Source organism: Balaenoptera borealis (assembly GCF_965194805.1).
Source record: "Balaenoptera borealis genome assembly, chromosome: 14".
NCBI lineage: Eukaryota > Metazoa > Chordata > Mammalia > Artiodactyla > Balaenopteridae > Balaenoptera > Balaenoptera borealis.
In genome coordinates, this window is record NC_138875.1 from 75,006,107 (window position 1) to 75,023,264 (window position 17,158).

General features: G+C 41.8%; 1 protein-coding gene across 7 annotated transcripts in view; it reads right to left on the reverse strand.

The window, feature by feature from the left end:
- RNF10 (ring finger protein 10) overlaps nucleotides 1-15,438 on the reverse strand; it is a 30,858-nt gene extending 15,420 nt beyond the window's left edge. For 6 of the 7 annotated variants that reach the window (XM_082354458.1, XM_082354456.1, XM_082354455.1 and 3 more), the window contains exons 1-4: nucleotides 15,139-15,438; nucleotides 6,360-6,559; nucleotides 1,222-1,421; nucleotides 32-122 (exon numbers count right to left, since the gene is read on the reverse strand). In XM_082354458.1, coding sequence (XP_082210584.1) covers nucleotides 32-122; nucleotides 1,222-1,421; nucleotides 6,360-6,559; nucleotides 15,139-15,295 — 648 coding nt within the window. In that variant the 5' untranslated portion in view covers nucleotides 15,296-15,438. Of the gene's footprint in view, nucleotides 1-31; nucleotides 123-1,221; nucleotides 1,422-6,359; nucleotides 6,560-10,646; nucleotides 10,666-15,138 lie in introns of those variants that run through there. The other variant, XM_082354457.1, reaches the window with a different exon arrangement.
- Nucleotides 15,439-17,158: the final 1,720 nt, after the last annotated feature.

Consider the following 17,158-nt stretch of genomic DNA (forward strand, 5'->3'; position numbering starts at 1 on the left):
AACAGGTTATAAGCTTAGCTGAGCTACTCACCACTTGTTCCACAAAGTCCCAGTTGACTAAGGTATCAGGATCAGCAAAATGAACTGTGTAGTCTTGGTCTTCAGACACCACAAACTGGCAGCTAAAAACAGGGAGAGACAAGTAAAAGGCAGACTGTCAGAATCCACCAACAAGCCTTCAGCAGAAATTCATCATCTCTTCACTTAGAAATCAAATGCAGGCCATTAGCAGCCATGCTTTGTGAAGCACTAAACTAGGACTTCAGCCTCAGTTCCAAGTCCTGGCTCTGGAAAGAATCCAAAGACTCAGCGGGTAGGCGTCTAAATCCATGAACTCTGTTTCTTCTGCTTCCAGGCCCAGCCAAGCTGCCTGCAGGCCCTCCTCTGAACTAAAATTAAGCCAGACTGTGGCTCCATCAACCAGAAGGGAAGCCAGATCTCCTCCCTCACCCCCAGAAACCACTAGTCTTCCAGGCAGTAGAAAAAACTGTCCCCACTCAATCTTTTGAGTACTAGTTTTTTGCTTTTTGGTTATTTTGGCCACGCCACACGGCTTAGGGGATTCTCAGTTCCCTGACCAGGGATCGAACCCAGGCCACAGCAGTGAAAGCCCGGAATCCTAACCACTAGGCCACCAGGGAACTCCCACCAGTTTATATAAAGTACTAAATGGTTACTTCAGTCTAGATCCAAGGTCAAACCTTACATTATAACTAATGCCACACAAAAGGAAACAAAAGAGAATCAGTATTTGAGCAAATGTATGCCAAGCACTCCAACTTGGCACTCGATTCTCCCTTAAGTAATTTCTCCTCCTTATAGAGGAAAAACTGAATCTCAAAGTGGTTAGGTAAGTTACCCAAGGTCGAAGGCCAAAACAAGATTCAAATCTGGATTCAATTCCAAAGCAAACACTTTTACTACCTCATCATGATACTAAAGCATTATTTAATTTTAGCATTTATTTATTTAAGCTAAATATTCTTCTGAGCACCAAGAACATCCACTTGAAACACATCCGTGTTTTCAAAGCGAGGTGAGAGAGAGAGAGAGAGAGAGAGAGAGAGAGAGAGAGAGAGAGAGAGAGAGAGAGAGAGAGAGAGAGAGAGAGAATCAACTCCATTTCTGCCTCTCTCCCACAGTAGTTTAAACGAAGCCTCTTTGCACCATAAATGCCCAAAGGCTCAATTTCACTTCCCTCCTAAGAGTAGCCATACTCACTTGGCTTGTAGAAACAATTCCTTGTTAAAAGGCTTATGCCCCCACTTGTTCCTTTTTCCCCAGCTGCCATGTCCACTGCCTTCAAAATGACCTGCCTGGCCACGGGGTTCAAAAGTGAAATTCAACAAGTGATTCAGGTTGATCTTCTTCGGACCAGAGAACTGGGCAGGGCTAAACTCTGCCCGCTGAGCCTCTGCTACCTAGAGAGAATGAGAATAAATCAGAGGATTTTAGATTAGGATGACACTTGCTAAATGACAGCAGAAACCTGCACAACCCCTCCTTCTACACGGCTTAAAATATTAACTAAATAAAACACAGGCTTATATTTAGTAAACAATTTTCCTAGGATGTGGTAATGCAAAAGTCTACCTAAGATCTAGATGGGAGTGGAAAAGAGAAAAAGAGCCTCTAACATACAATTACTTATAAACTATTTAGACTGCCCTAAGTGGCAATTAACCATTAAATGACAAAACCCAGCATGAACTCCTCTAGCTATCTTGAAGCACAAAGATTTACTTACTGGATTAATCTTTCCACAGTCCCGTAAGACTCCTACACCTTCACTCTTGTTAGCTACTTGCTCTCTGGTTTGTTTCTGGTCAACGTGAATCTGTGGAACTGTGCTCTGGAGGCGGCCTGCAGGCAGCTACTAACTGCCATAGGCTTCAGGATCCTTCCAGAGACCTCCTGTCTAAGACACACACTGCTATTCATTGTTAATTAAAACTGACAGAATTAGAACATGTAGGCAGACTAGCTCTGTGTCCAGAAATAAATCCACTCAGCACATTCAGAAACAGCTTAGAAAGTGACAAGAAACCACGTATGAAAAATACCATTGCACAGAGATGGAAGATTTATTGTGTCGGAGCTTTTGTGGTCCTCTTGACGTTCCCAAATTGAATTGGTACAGGTACCTGCTATAAGTCAGCTAGTGCATTTTCTAATCCCACTTTCCCATTTAATATCATAGGCACTTGGCCCTGTCACTAAATACTAGTGAACAGTCACTTTTAAAAAAAATTTTTTTTGGTAAGCCAGTTTTATTTTTTTTAAGATTTTTTTTTTATGTGGACCATTTTTTTTTTAAAGTCTTTATTGAATTTATTACAATATTCCTTCTGTTTTATGTTTTGGTTCTTTGGCTGTGAGGCATGTGGGATCTTAGCTCCCCGACCAGGGAACAAACCGCGCCTCCTGCATTGGAAGGCGAAGTCTTTAACCACTGGACCACCAGGGAAGTCCCTAAAGAGTAACTTTAAATAGCTATATACCATTATATTACGATGGGTATACTATAATGCCTTAGTGTAGGACACAGATTGCTCATGGCTTTTCCAGCAATAACAAAATAATGCTATGATAAACAGCTGATAGATCTTTGTGCACAAATATTTGAGCACCTACAATTATTTCTTTTGAACGTAGAGTAGGAATTACTGAGTCAAAGGAAATGCAAATTTAAGGCTTTTGCTGCTTGTTAGTAAAGTCAAATTTAGAGTTTAATAAGCAGCACTTGCATATACATGATAAAGAAATCTAAAGAGTACAAAAAAGCGGATTTCCCTGGCAGTCATGTGGTTGAGGCTCCGCGATTCCACTGCAGGGGGGCGTGGGTTCAATCCCTGGTCGATGGGGAACTGGGATCCCGCATGCCTCGTGGTGAGGGCAAAAAGAGTACAAAAAGGGATACAGCCAAAGATACCTTCTATTCCAGAGGCAACCAATATACCCTCTGAGATATTCTATGAATACGGAATCAGAGTATACAAACGACCTTTATGATTAAATACAGTGGCATATCACACAGTTAGGCAATCTCCTTTTATCTTAACAGATCTTGGGAGACAACACCTCCCCCTCACTGTTTATGTAACTCACCAGAGGAAGCCCAAGACTTCCAGGTCATCCCTTATCTCTCACCCCTTAGACTCTCATCTCCATATGGCTCTGCCTCCCCTAATCAGTCTTCCACCCCAATGCCCCAAACTGAGATAAGAGCTCGTGTTCACTCAACAAAATTTCCCACGTTCTCAACCTTCTACCTTCATCTTTTTACCCTAACTGGCCCACTGTCTCTAATACTGCCCATCATAATTCCTGATTACACTTCCAACACGTTCACCTCTCAGTTCCTTGACTTCCTCTCCTCCAATCAGCTTGCCCTCCACTCTACCTCTGCCACCCACTCCCATGGGCATACCATCTAGAGCTGTGCTGTCATAACAAAGCAGCCACTACTATCCAGATATGATGGCTACTGAGCACTTGAAATGTGGCCAGTACCACATCATGAAATAGCATTTTAGCTATACTGGATTAAATATATTAACATTAATTTCATCGTTTTTACTTGTTTACTGTGGCAACTAGAAAACTTTGTTACATATTTGGCTTGCCATTTCTATCTTAGCATTTCTACTGGATGGCACTGCTCTACAGTCTAGACCACGGTGGTAATAACTGCACCTCTTCCACCATCTTAATTTTGGGCACCCTACCAGTAACACTCCTTTCTCAGCTTGTTTCCGTTAGTTCTGATTCTAACAACTTTTCACCTCCACTGGGATCTCCAAACCAGTGATCCAACACCCTCCCCCCAAATTTTCTTTCCTTATTTGGCTCTGATCCTATTCCATTGCCCTCTTCTCTTTGTCAGCTGTACTCACCGGGCAAAACTTTCCCAATTAATCCACACCGGCATCAGAGCAAGTAAACATGGCTAAAGAACACAACCACACCATACCAACCAGCCTCACTAAAGTAGACCTTTGTGCGGCCCGGCGGTCATACTGCAATCCTATTACACTTCTGTGCTCCACGGATTCCCCCCGACGCCCAGACAAATCCTCCAGTCCTCTCTCCTCTCTCGGCTCATCTTTTACATTTCACTGAGACAGTTAAGAACAATCAGAAAAGAACTCCAACGTGCTCCTACCAGCAGTCTGCCTTCCTCTTGTTACTGTGGATGAACTGGCGAAGCTCCTAAGCCAACTCCTCCACCTGTGCACTAGACCCCAACTCCTCAGGAACTCAAGGACACTATTAGCAATTCTCTCTCTCTCCTCTGCATCACGTTTTCCCTCTTACCAGAACAATCCCATTAGCAGAAATATGCTGCATTTCTCTAAGCTTAAAATCTATCTTGACCTCACATTCCCCTCAAGCTACTGCCTCACCTCTCTGGTCCCCTGTAAGAGCAAAACCACTAGAAAGTAACTATCTAAACTTGCTGTTTCTTCTTCATATCCTCTCTAAAGCTATGCCAATCAGGTTTTTGTCCTCACTACTCCACCAAAGCAGCGCAAGGCCAAAAACCTAAACTACCTTCCCATTTCCAAATCTAATGGTCAACTTTCCACCCGAATCTTCTTACCCAGCCTAATAGCAGCACAGGACAAAACAAGCCATTTCTCCAAATGGCTTTCAGTTCTCTTCCTCCCTTTTTGCTGGTTCCTTATCATCCTGACTCCAGGCTCAGTCCTTGAATCTATTCCCTTTTTGCAACACTCACTCCTTAATGATCCTACTTAGTTCCATAGTTGCAAACACCAAGTGTACATACATGGACAGCTCTCTAGCCAGGGTCTCCTCCTTGAACTCGACTCAGTTATACTTAGAGATCCAACAGGCATCTCAACGCAAATTAACACTTCCAAATGACATTCTTTATCTAAACATCCCTCTTCCCTCCCCATCCCAAAACCCTGTACTCCTCTTGAACTTGCCCCCATTTCAGCAAACAGTACCTGAATTGGGCCCCTACCAAAAACATTAGTCATTTATTTCTCTGCTCAAACCCCACATCTAATCTATTTAAAAGTCCTGCTGGCTCTACCTGCAACTATCTCCCCAAATATGATCCCCTCTCATCACTATCACTGTTTCAATCACTCTCACCAGGAATACCTTAATAAGCTCCTAACTAGTCTCCCTGCTTCCACTCTCCCCTTTACAACTCCAAATTAGATTACCTTACTTCTCTTCTTAAGCCCCCCAAAAGCTTCCCATCTCTCTGAACAAAAGCCAAAGTCCTTCAAGGGCCCATGTGATCTGATCCCTCTGTCTTACTCTTTGGCTTCATTTCCTGCTTCTCCACCCATAATAGCCTATTTGCTTTACCTCAAACACACGAAAAACATTACCATCTCTGGTCCCTTGTACTTGTAAATTCGCTCTTGCTAACACACCCTTCCTCAAATTCTACTGTGTGCTCCCTTGCTTCATTCAGGACTCAGAGAGTCCTCAGAGAAGCTTTCACCTCCTCAGAGAAGCTTTCCTTAGCCACCTCCTAAAACTACTCTTTGTTACTCTCTATCCCTTTACCGCTCTCAGTCTACTTTTTTTTAATTTAATAATTGTATTTATTATATAACAATTTGTTTATTGTCTCCCCAAACTAGATTATAAGCTCCACCCAATGCTGTATTCCAAACTCTAAATGATATTTAGTGCATAGTAGGTGAGGAATAAATTTCTGGTGAGTGAATGAATTCTTCCATTAGTGCATCCATTAAATCTTGTTCTATACTGGTTACATAGTATGGAACATTCAAACAGCAGGATAATATAATTAACCAATCAATAATACATTTAACTTTGATAGCATTTAGTCTGTTTCCTAAATTGTGCAACTACAAACAATGTTGCGATGACCTCCCTTGTACATGAGTCTTTATGCACTTACAGAAAGATATCTAAGAAACTCCTAAAATCAGAGTACCTGGGACTAAGGATATATAGCATTTTACATTTTTCTAGATACTATAGGGCAAATTAATGTCATTAATTAATGCCATTTTATTACCTAAATATTCCAAAGGGTACCTATAAATCAAGAGTGATAATAAAAGGATGACACAAAATTTTTTTAAAGGATGATACTAATTAAGGTACCCGAAATCTGCTATAATTTCTCACAATCCATGATTACAATGTCTTCCAAGAAAATGTTCATAACCTTCAAGGGAAGAAAGGAGGCAAAGTTCCAAACCTAGTTAATCCTCAACTACTCAAGTAAGTCAGAAAGGGGGGGACCTCTTGCTCCCACCCCTGCCCAACCACTAACAAACTGGGGATAGGGGATCAGACCTCATGCTTATGTTCTAGAAAGGACATTCTAAATTCCATACCTCATCTCGTCTTCCACCATTAAAAGAAGAGCTAAAGAGTTTGTTGCTGCTGCCGCTGCCCCTTTGAGGAGGCATCTTATTAAAAGTTTTGCTTTTCTGTGAATTGGAACGACGGGACTGGTTGACAAAATTTTCATTTTTGGGGTAGCAAGGTTCACGTTTGCGATTATAACGCTTGGATCCACTTGAGTTCTTTCCATCTGAAAGCAAGAAACGTGAAAAAATTAGTTAAGAAACGATACATATACTTGGCGAATTGCTCTCCACCTCCCAACAAAATTGTGTTTAAACAAAGGTAAGTAGGCCCTTCCATGACCTCCAAGAAATCTGGGTTGGACCAGAGCATCAGTGCTTTGGGCAAGACATTACACAGTAAGGTGAAAAAAAAAAATTTGCTTTTGGAATGAAGCCTAAAGGGTCCCTCCCTCAGGAGGGACACAATATAGATCAAACCACATAGACTCTCAGTTCACAATGTCTTTCTTTGTAACAGAGCTTAATCACTGCTCTTGTATTGATAAAAGTCCATTCAGACAGAGTGACAGAAAAAGAACAGCCTATCTATATTGAGGAAAAGTACTTTATCTGGAGGCAGGACAGAAGGCATTCTTCTTAAATTACTACAACACAGTTAGACCCTATACCGCAATGGTGTGGCCTAGGTCTTAGCAGATATACAGAAGGCACAAAAGCAAAACAGTATTTACATACATTTTAGAGGTCAAACTGAGAAGCTATTAAATTGACAAAACAAAAGAAGTTGGACTCTAAGAGTATATCAGCGTAAAGTTATACCCTTTTAAAAACTGCTTCTTGCTTTTTTTCTCCAGTTACAAGAACATATGTTCAATTTTGGAAACAAGAATAAATTCGCCAGTGCCTATGGAATACCAACCTATGAAGTGTTTAATTTCCTTTTATTCTCCATTTTATACACTCATCACACATCTTCCACAGAATGACAGGCATATAAGATATATTGTCTTCCACCTATTACTCCATGAGCATTTGCATGCACCCTTAGGCTTCAAAAACATGATTAATGGCCACACTGTTGTCTACCATATGTTTACGGCGTAACATAACCAATTTGTTGTACATTTAGGTGGCTTCTGACTTTTTGTTTATTTAATATGATAGTATTGGGAACCTCTTTATACAGAGGCCTGTGTGTATAATTATGTCAACTTCTCAAAGTAGAATTACCAGATTAAGTATGATCATAAAGCCTTTTACACATCCTCAAGTTGCTTTCCAGAACCATACTAATTTACTTATATTCTAACAACAGTATAAGAGAGAACATCTAGTTTACTACATTCTTTATAATACTGAGTTGAATAAACTTTCTTAAATTGAAGGGTCAAAATAATTTGTTTCGAATTTGAATTTCTCTGATGACTAGCAACAAACATTTTTTTAGTCTGTTAACCATTTGTATTTTGTGTAAAGAGCTCATTTGTATTCTTTGCCCCACTTTTTCTACTGCGGAGCTGAACTGCATAGATTATTTTGTCCAAATTGAACAAAGAACCCTGACCAGACACATTTAACATGTGCCAAAGTTTACCAGCTTTAAAAAAAAAGCGGGGGGGAAAAAAAAAAAAGCGGGGGAGGGGGGGCAAAATAAAACCTATCTGAGAACCTGAGAACCATACCAAGTAAATAACGGTGAAAGGTCCCCAAATTAGTTTTTGGACAAAAAAAGACTAATATTTCTTGTCCCTTCACTCACTCCATCTTGCCTTATTTCAACACAGAAATCTGACCAAATCAAGTCTGTACCCTACTTTAATGGCTTTAAAAGCAAAAACAGAGAAAACAGAAGTTGGGGGACTTTTGATGAAGAAGTCCATTAGGCTTACCCTCAAACTTTAAAGGGGTGGTAGTTTATAAAGTCAAGAAGACTCCAGCGGGCTTCCCTGATGGCGCAGTGGTTGAGAATCTGCCTGACAATGCAGGGACACTGGTTCAAGCCTGGTCTGGGAAGATCCCACATGCCGTGGAGCAACTAGGCCCGTGAGCCACAATTACTGAGCCTGCGCGTCTGGAGCCTGTGCTCCGCAACAAGAGAGGCCGCGATAGTGAGAGGCCCGCGCACCGCGATGAAGAGTGGCCCCCGCTTGCCGCAGCTGGAGAAAGCCCTCGCACAGAAACGAAGACCCAACACAGCCATACATACATACATACATACATAAATACATAAATAAATAAATAAAATTTTAAAAAAGACTCCAGCATGAGCCTCAGAAACCACAACCCCTCCCAACTGCCAAAATATAGCTTAATCCTGTTTATGTTAAAAATATATAATTAATAGAAACATGTCTGGAAAGGCAACAGAGCAGGCTGTTAATGACATTTACCTCTGGGAAATGAAGCTATTCACGCTGGCCTAAAACAGTGGTTCTCAATCCTACAGTTCGTAGGAATCACCCAGATGAGCTATTAAGGGATTCTTGTGCTCAGGCCTCACGCTCTAAGATTCTGACCTAAGTAAACAGAATTACTGTTCTGTATACTAATAATTTGGATAATTAAAAAACTGTAAGTACCTACAAGAAATTATTTCTAGACAAGGTGACCAGCTTCTTTTACAGCAGACAAAAATAAATTCAAGGTGAAGCATATCCTCAGGGAAAAGGAAACATTAGCTGATAAACCAGAGTCCAAATTTTCAAAGCAACCACTTCACACTCAGTTTGCCAGCAACATGGGATAAATGAGAGGTATGCCATCCTCTCCAAACCTGACCAAATAGTCATGTGAGATGGCAGCACTGTAAACAGAACAGACTGTCGAAGAAAGACTGCCAGGCTAGGGTTCACTCCTACCAGCCACCTTTCAATCTCAGTTAGGGAAAGTGACCAGAGCTTAAAAGTTAGAATTTAAGAACTAGACTTTTACCTACTACTTCAGTTCGCAACAGTTACTGTCAAACATGGCATCAGGGTAACAATTAGAAAATGAAGCTTCAGATCTCAAATTCTGCCTTGCTCTCAACCCATGGAATTAGTTTATAGTAAGATTTCAAATAAATAGAAAATTCAGAGGGATACAGAACCCCAGCTAACTTTACCATGAAAAGAAATGAGGTTTTATGAAGAGGATAGGCATATGCAGGAAACATATGTTCCCCAAACCATATTATCCAAGACTATTTCAGATGATCCTGCATTTGACCCTGTTGTTTTCAAGACCTAACAGATTTAGACATAGATTTAGGTAAAGCCAGATTCTACACTTCAAGGGCTCAAAAAGGTAAGCTGGCACTCAGGAGGAGGGCTGTTTTCATTTCTTCACTTATTACCACACTGGCAAGGAAACGGTTTCATAATGCTTACAGAACTGCTGACAGTGAACTGCTCACTTCTAAAACATTACAACTGACCACATAAGAATTCATGATTTTAGTTGCTAAAATCCACTCCCTCATCTTGTCTTTCACTTACCTACAGGCATGAAGTCAGACATCTAAAGTGAGAGGCTGGCTCTTATCTCTAGACCCAGGCAGCTAAAGATTGAAGGTACAGTCAGGCCTGGGACCCAGAGATAAAACTCGGAGTGCTATTTTTGAGGTGTCCTACAGGCAACTTGCCAGAATATACATGTGAATAAGTTGGGGGTTGAATCTGTCCTCCTTTCTCTAATAGGAGATAGCAATGAGGTGATCTGCTTTAGATTTTGGAAAACAGACAAAAAAGTCAAACTAAGTTCCTAGGACACACATATTCTCTGTTGAAAGTTTTAAATTTCAAAGTGGTTGTTCACAATCCTGGCTGCACAAGAGAATCATCTGCAGAGACTTTTAAAACTATGGATGTCAGGGCCCAAACCAGACCTAAAGAATCAGAAAGAATTGCTAGGGAAGAGCCCCACACATCCTTACTTAAAAAAAAAAAAAAAGGTCCTTAGGAGATTCTAATGCACACCCAGAGCTGAGAACTGCCAAAAACTGTCAAGACACATTCCAAAATGGACCATTAGTTAAATGGCTCAAATCCAGAACACAGGATCCTAGTTTCAAGAGACTTGAAAACTTAATCCACTGTGTCTCAGCTGTCCCACATTTCCCTAAGAGAAAGGTCTCCACCAAGTAACAGTAAGCATATCTCAGTCTCTTCCCCCGGATTACCAAATTACAGGCCATAAACTTTTCAGTTAAAAAATTTGGCATCATCAACACTTCTAGCTGTAGTTGTAACAGGTGGCACAGTCTAGAGATCAGAATACCAGCCAGGAAGTTTCTGCTGCTGATTCATGCTATGTCACAAGCAAGCTGCTTACCCATCGTCCAAAGCGGTTGACAAGCACCTCTGGAGGGGCAACATATGGCCTTACTACAGAATCAACTGATAACTGAATCCAGCTGAAATTAGTAATTCTGAATGAAAGGAAGAGAGAGGGGGTATCAGGAATGACGCATATGCCAATAAGTTACTTGCTTGTTAAGTGAATTTATATAAAGTGTATTTAGTAACATTGCCTGGGACTTCTTAGGAATTTACTTGGACAATTACTCTAACTCCTGGTTTTCTCGTCAGTAAAATAGGGCTAATCCTCTCCCCTCCCTCCTTATAGAGTCATGAGGACTAAGAGAAAACTTCTGTAAAATGCCTACCATGGTGGTTGGCACATAGTTGCTGTTGTTATTTGAAAGCCTATTATTAATAAATCTAAAATTCCTATCAAGAGCACCTATTAGACTTTCAAAAAGCCACAGAAACCAAGGACTCAAGCCAACCAGCCTGGAAATTCTTTTAACTTCCCTAAATGGTGTTTATTGAAGGCTTTAAGTCACCTCAATTTTCAAAGCCATCAAAACCTCCAGGTCCATTTACAGCTCAGAGGCTTTCTTCAGAGCAGATTACCCCTAGTAACCTGGCTTCTGGTATCGGAATATAAGAGGAAGAGTGTCAGGACAGTGCTTCACACCACCAACCTCAAAATAACTGCTTCATAATACCTGACCTTCCTTTAACCTCCATGGCAGTACCATCCCCCACCCAGAAGGATGGGGCAAGAGACTGGTTCCGGGCCAGGGTCCACTGTTTGCCCCCAAACAGCCAGGTCTCTCTCTTGCCTCTTTTTACTTTCTTTGTTCTTTTTTTTTTTTTTAAATCAGTTTACTGTTTGTTTTTTTTAGTATTTATTTATTTATTGGCTCTGTTGGGCCTTTGTTGCAGTGTGCGGGCTTTCTCTAGTTGCAGTGGCTTCTATTATCGTGGAGCATGGGCTCTAGGCACGTGGGCTTCAGCAGCTGCGGCATGTGGGCTCAGTAGTTGTAGCTCGCAGGCTCCAGAACGCAGGCTCAGTAGCTGTGGCACACGGGCTTAGCTGCTCTGCGGCACGTGGGATCTTCCCGGACCAGGATGGAACCCGTGTCCCCTGCACTGGCAGGCAGATTCTTAACCACTGTGCCACCAGGGAAGCCCCTCTTTGCTCCTTCTAAACAACTTTCCCCAAACTCTAATCCACCTCTCTCCTCTGGGCTACATTCCTGGGATATTTACTGTTGAACGTTCTTAGAACTACATCTTAGCCCTACTGGAACAAAACTGTAGGAACAGATCCAAGAAAAGGAGTATTATGCGAATGTTTGAAGCAATTAGCCAAGGCAAAGAAACTGTGGTATGCCAATCTGGCCAGAAAGATCAAGTAAATCCTGTTAGCCAAATATACTTATTTCCTGTGTGCATGAAGGGCAAACTTAAGCCAGTCACAGGAACAAAGACTCAAGTATATTAATCATGTAACTAGGAAGCAAATGACCATTTATTATACACATGGTTTAGAGAATAGAAACCAAAGGTTTTGTTCTCATGTGAGGTAGGGAAAGGAGAGTGAAAAAAGGAATTAAATATTTAAAAACTGAAAAACTCTTGTTCTTGTTACTTTAACAACAGAAAGACAAGTTGTAAGTCATGTCTTTTCACCTCACCTTTCCTGTTCTTCCTTCACCTCAGTACCATGAAACTCAAGAGGTCCCTTCAACAATTTCCAGCTGAATCAAGTACATCAAGCGTTGAGTCAGCTTCTGAAATCCTACAGAAATCTTTTTACGGAATTATGCAGAATTTCAATCTACTCTTTTGTTAGAGCAGCCATCTAGAAGTAGAATTCACTGTGTAAGAGGTCCTGAACAATATCTGCTGTGGTAGCATTAGTCTTAGTTGTAATGTTCTTAAGGCAGTATATGCTACCTTTCAGCTCAACTTTAGCCAATATCTAGCTTCCTAAGCCATTTTTAATCTCTATTTACTCTCTTTGAATTTGTTGCTAAATGCAAACAGGTGATTATGGTTGATGAGGAACTCTATTTAGCTACAGGCCTATCCTTCCTTTTTGCTAAGGGAATATACATAGCAGTAGCCAGAAAAGTATGCAATAGCAATGGCAAACATATTCAAGCTCTCTTACAAACACATTAAACAAAAACTAATGCTACCAGAGGGCACACCTGTGTATTTCATAAAGCCCAGCAAAAAAGTCCTTTCCGTGAGTTTTTACTTCCTTCCTCAGAAGCTTTCAATTGATAAGGTGAATAGTGTTTTAAAAGTATTTTATGTTTTTTTGGGGGTGGGGGGGAGAGGGGGACTTCCCTGGCAGTCCAGTGGTTAAGACTCCATGCTTCTACTGCAGAGGGCATGGGTTCCATCCCTGGTTGGGGAACTAAGGAACCCACATGCCCCATGGCAGCAGCGGCCAAAAAAAAAGAGTATTTTATGGTTTTCTTTTTTTTTTTTTTTTTGCCGTGCGGCGTTGCATGCGGGATCTTAGTTCCCCAACCAGGGATGGAACCCGTGCCCCCTGCAGTGGAAGCGTGGAGTCTTAACCACTGGACCAACAGGGAAGTCCCTTTATGTAGTTGCTTAAAAAAAAAAAAAAAATTCACTTTAGTCAGAATGAACCTAGCAATTAATACTCTATACAAGTCTGACTGAAATGTTAACACTGACAAATATTTGCTTTGGTCAAACCACAATAGAATTCTGTATCATCCTGTTGCGTAATGAGAGTTAGTTCCACTAATCAACATATTCAAAGTCAGGACAATACAAGTAAAATGCCTTACATACCTCAGTTTTGTTGCTGTTTTATTTTGTTTGAGTTGGGGCAAACTTTCACCTACTGTTTCACTAAATAATAAATCAACTTAAGGCATTTACTGCAACTGACTCATGACTGTATGTTAGTGGCTTAAACAGGAGCCCCAGAAAAATTAGTTGAGAATTAAGATAGCTGGAGAACCAGAATCTTTAACATCTAGGAATAGAATGCAAAAGTTATTTATCAGCTACACTGAAAAATATGCAGACTGTTCTAAACTAGTTCCAACACTGGCCAAGAGGACTGGCAAACCTCTGTCTCTAGGGGAGATCTCCGATAAACCCACGCATGTGCAAAACCCCAAAATTAGTCTACATAATACTGCCTGACGTGGCCTGAGAGTCTACGCTCATCCCTGTTTACATATTTAAAGCATTCATTCTTATCAAGACAACTGGTCTCCACCTGAGTTCCAAAAGCAAGCTCTAGAAGACCTTGACGTACCAGGTAAACAAGTTTGCTATATCCAGCAGAAAAACTCTGAACTCAACTCAGCCTTACAGTTGTTCTTCTGGTTTTTAAGTCAGCCTTGCAGTTTTCTTAATCTTGGAAGTTTTAAACAACTGGAGTTCCACATTTGGGGACTCCAAATGTTCCCCTCTCTGCCACACATCCCCACTATTCCCACTGAAAACATTTCCTATTACTGCTAATATAATCAAAATACAAAAGAGCAGAGCTTTGAAGTAAGACGAAGACATTCAACTCCAGACTCTGCCAACTCCTGAACTCCTGGCCTCTCACCTTTTTCCTTCTTTAGATGTGAACAATTCCACCCTGCTGGACAGGTGACTGGAGTATTGAAAAAAGAGGTAAAAGCCTAGCCCAGTACCTGGCACATGGTAAGCCCTCAATAAATCGTAGCTATTATCATCATGATGGTCATATTTTAATATTGAGAGGCATGACTACAGAAATGACAAAATCTTCCCCATAAGACGACACCACCCTAGTCTAACAAGGAAATAGACATGATGTGCATTTGGTGCATAACAGGTGTCAGGTACTCTAAGCATTAGTTCATTTGTTTCCTAAGTTAATTTATTTTCTCCACCTTTACAGGTAAGGAAACTGAGACACTCACTCAAGGTCTGGCAAACCTAAAAAGACTGAATCCAGAGACTGTTCTCTTAACCACTACTCCACACTAAACAAAGCCATTCAAAGATGAGTCCTCTTCATCTGAGGAGATCTGGGACCAGGTTATTCAACATGAGATTTGAATTTAACAAATCTCTGGGCCCCACTCTCCCCTGTTTAAACTTGAACACTACCCAATTCTAATTCAACATTAAGGGTAAATGAACTTAGTGGTTTTAGGAGCGTACGCTGATGCGTCAGACAAACCAGGTCTTCAGGCCTGCTACACATACTAGGTGGTGACCTCACCTTTTCTGAGCCTCAATTTCCTCATCCGCAAAATGGGGATAAGAATAGCACCTACTTCACCGAGCTATTTCGAGCTTTAATGCAAGGATGTACTAAAACCACGCAGTACAGTTCTCATTAAGTGTTAACTAAAAGTAATGGGAGCCATGGAAAAGAGAAAGATATGAATAGTAGAAAGCGAAGCTTGTCCCTGGGTGACCCAGCTGGCACACGAGCGAGGATCCTCCCCAGCATTAGGAGCAGTCGCCCCCCGCCCACCGCCACAGGGGCCCGCCCTTACCGCTCTTGGGTTTAGACTCGCCGGCCGGCCCTGCAGAGGCGGAGCGGGGCGGCTGTTGCCCTTTGCTGCTGCCCGAAGAGGCGGAGGAGCTGCTGGAGCCGCTGTTCTTGTCCATGTCGGAGGCGGTGGCGGCGGCGCTGGGGGAGCTCTGCGGCATCAAAGGGGGCCTTAGCGGCGGCGGCGGCGGTCGGAGCGGAGCGGGCGCGGCGGAGACCCAGGCTCATGGCGTTCGGGGCCGGCGGGGGTCGGCGGCGGCAGCGGTTCTCGGCCTTCATGGCGACATTTTTCCCTGTTTCCTTCCTCGGTTTCTCAAACTGGAAGGAGAAGCGGCGGGCGAGGCTCTTGAGCCCGGCGGCGGCGGTGACCGAGAAGGAGGAGGAGGCCGGGGCTCGGAGGTCCGGGCCGGGCCTGGCGGGGCGGAGGCTGCGGGGAAAGGGGAGGCGAGGGAGGGTGCGCGAGCCCCGCCGGCCGGCCGGACACGCTCTCCCGCCGCGGGGCAGGGGAGAGGGCTGGCTGTCTTGGTGTCGGGGACAAGTGTCTCCGACACAGCGACCGACACTCGCCCCTGGGCCGAGGCCGAGCTGCTCTGGGAATGGCGACGAGTCGCCAAACAGCATCTCGAAGAACCCGGATGAACTATATATAGCGGAGATGTGGGCGTGAAGCACGCTGGGAAATGTAGTTTTCTGCCTACATCCGGGTCCAATGGGTTTTTGTTTGTTTTTTTTTCCTTTTTTTTCCTCAATGTGTGAGAGATCTTACAGGATGATGGGACTTGCAGTACAGGTTTTGGTCTTAGTACACTAATAATAATATATACCACTCATAATGCATCCAAACATTGGAATACCTGTGGAATTCCTTTATTGACTCGTAAGTTATAGTTCTTATTCTAGTATTAATATCAATTTATTTATGGCTCTTATTCAATCTCCTAATAATGATAATAATGACAATACTTTACATTTAATATCACTTTACAGCACTTCCTCATACAATTACTTCATTTCATTGTCATTTATTAATTAATATAAATCATTGTTAATATTTCATTTCAGTGTTAATAATAATAGTTATCATTGAGTGCTTATCATTAGCAGACACTGCTCTGTGCAGTTTTTATGGAGTATCACATCTATCCTCACAATAAGTCAAACTTAAAGACAAGGAAACAGGCTCAAAAAGCTTAGATCATTTGCCATGATCACACAGCTAATAAGTGACATTCTCAACTACCTATAAGATAAGCAGTTCTCCATTTTACAGATATGGACACTGAGACTTAGAAAATCACATATGTATTTTAGAAATCATATGACACCCATCTGTACTTTGGAAAATTATAAATGATTCTTTGCAACCATAGCAGTTCAAGATTTAAAGGATCACAGAAAAACACTGTGAAAAAGATAAATAATTCTTATAAATATAACAATAAATAAGGCTAACCTTATCTAGTTAGAAACCTATTATATGCCAGGCACTGTGCTCAGCACAAAGAATTCCAAAATACATTAATGCAAGAATGTGATAAGGACTATAATAAAGTTAACGCAAAATGCTGACCAGAGCAGAGGCCTCAAGGAGAGACGTACAAAAATTTAGGAGGAGTAGAGGAGGGCTTCCCCAGAGGTCGTGTTACTTGAGCTGAGCATAGAAGGATGAGCAGAATATCAGCAGTCATAGATGAACAAATAAACAAATAGACAAAATCCTAGACTTCCCCTAATTAGGCCCTTTTGGGTTCCTTATTAATCGTCACATGTTATACAAAACATTAATAAGTATATACAAGTCAATCAATCTTGAAGTTAACAGTTTTAACTGGGATAAAGGAAATTGGATACTAATCTCATTTTTTAATTAATTTATTAATTAATTTATTTATTTATTGGCTGTGTTGGGTCTTCGTTTCTGTGCGAGGGCTTTCTCTAGTTGTGGCAAGCGGGGGCCACTCTTCATCGCAGTGTGCGGGCCTCTCACTATCGCGGCCTCTCTTGTTGCGGAGCACAGGCTCCAG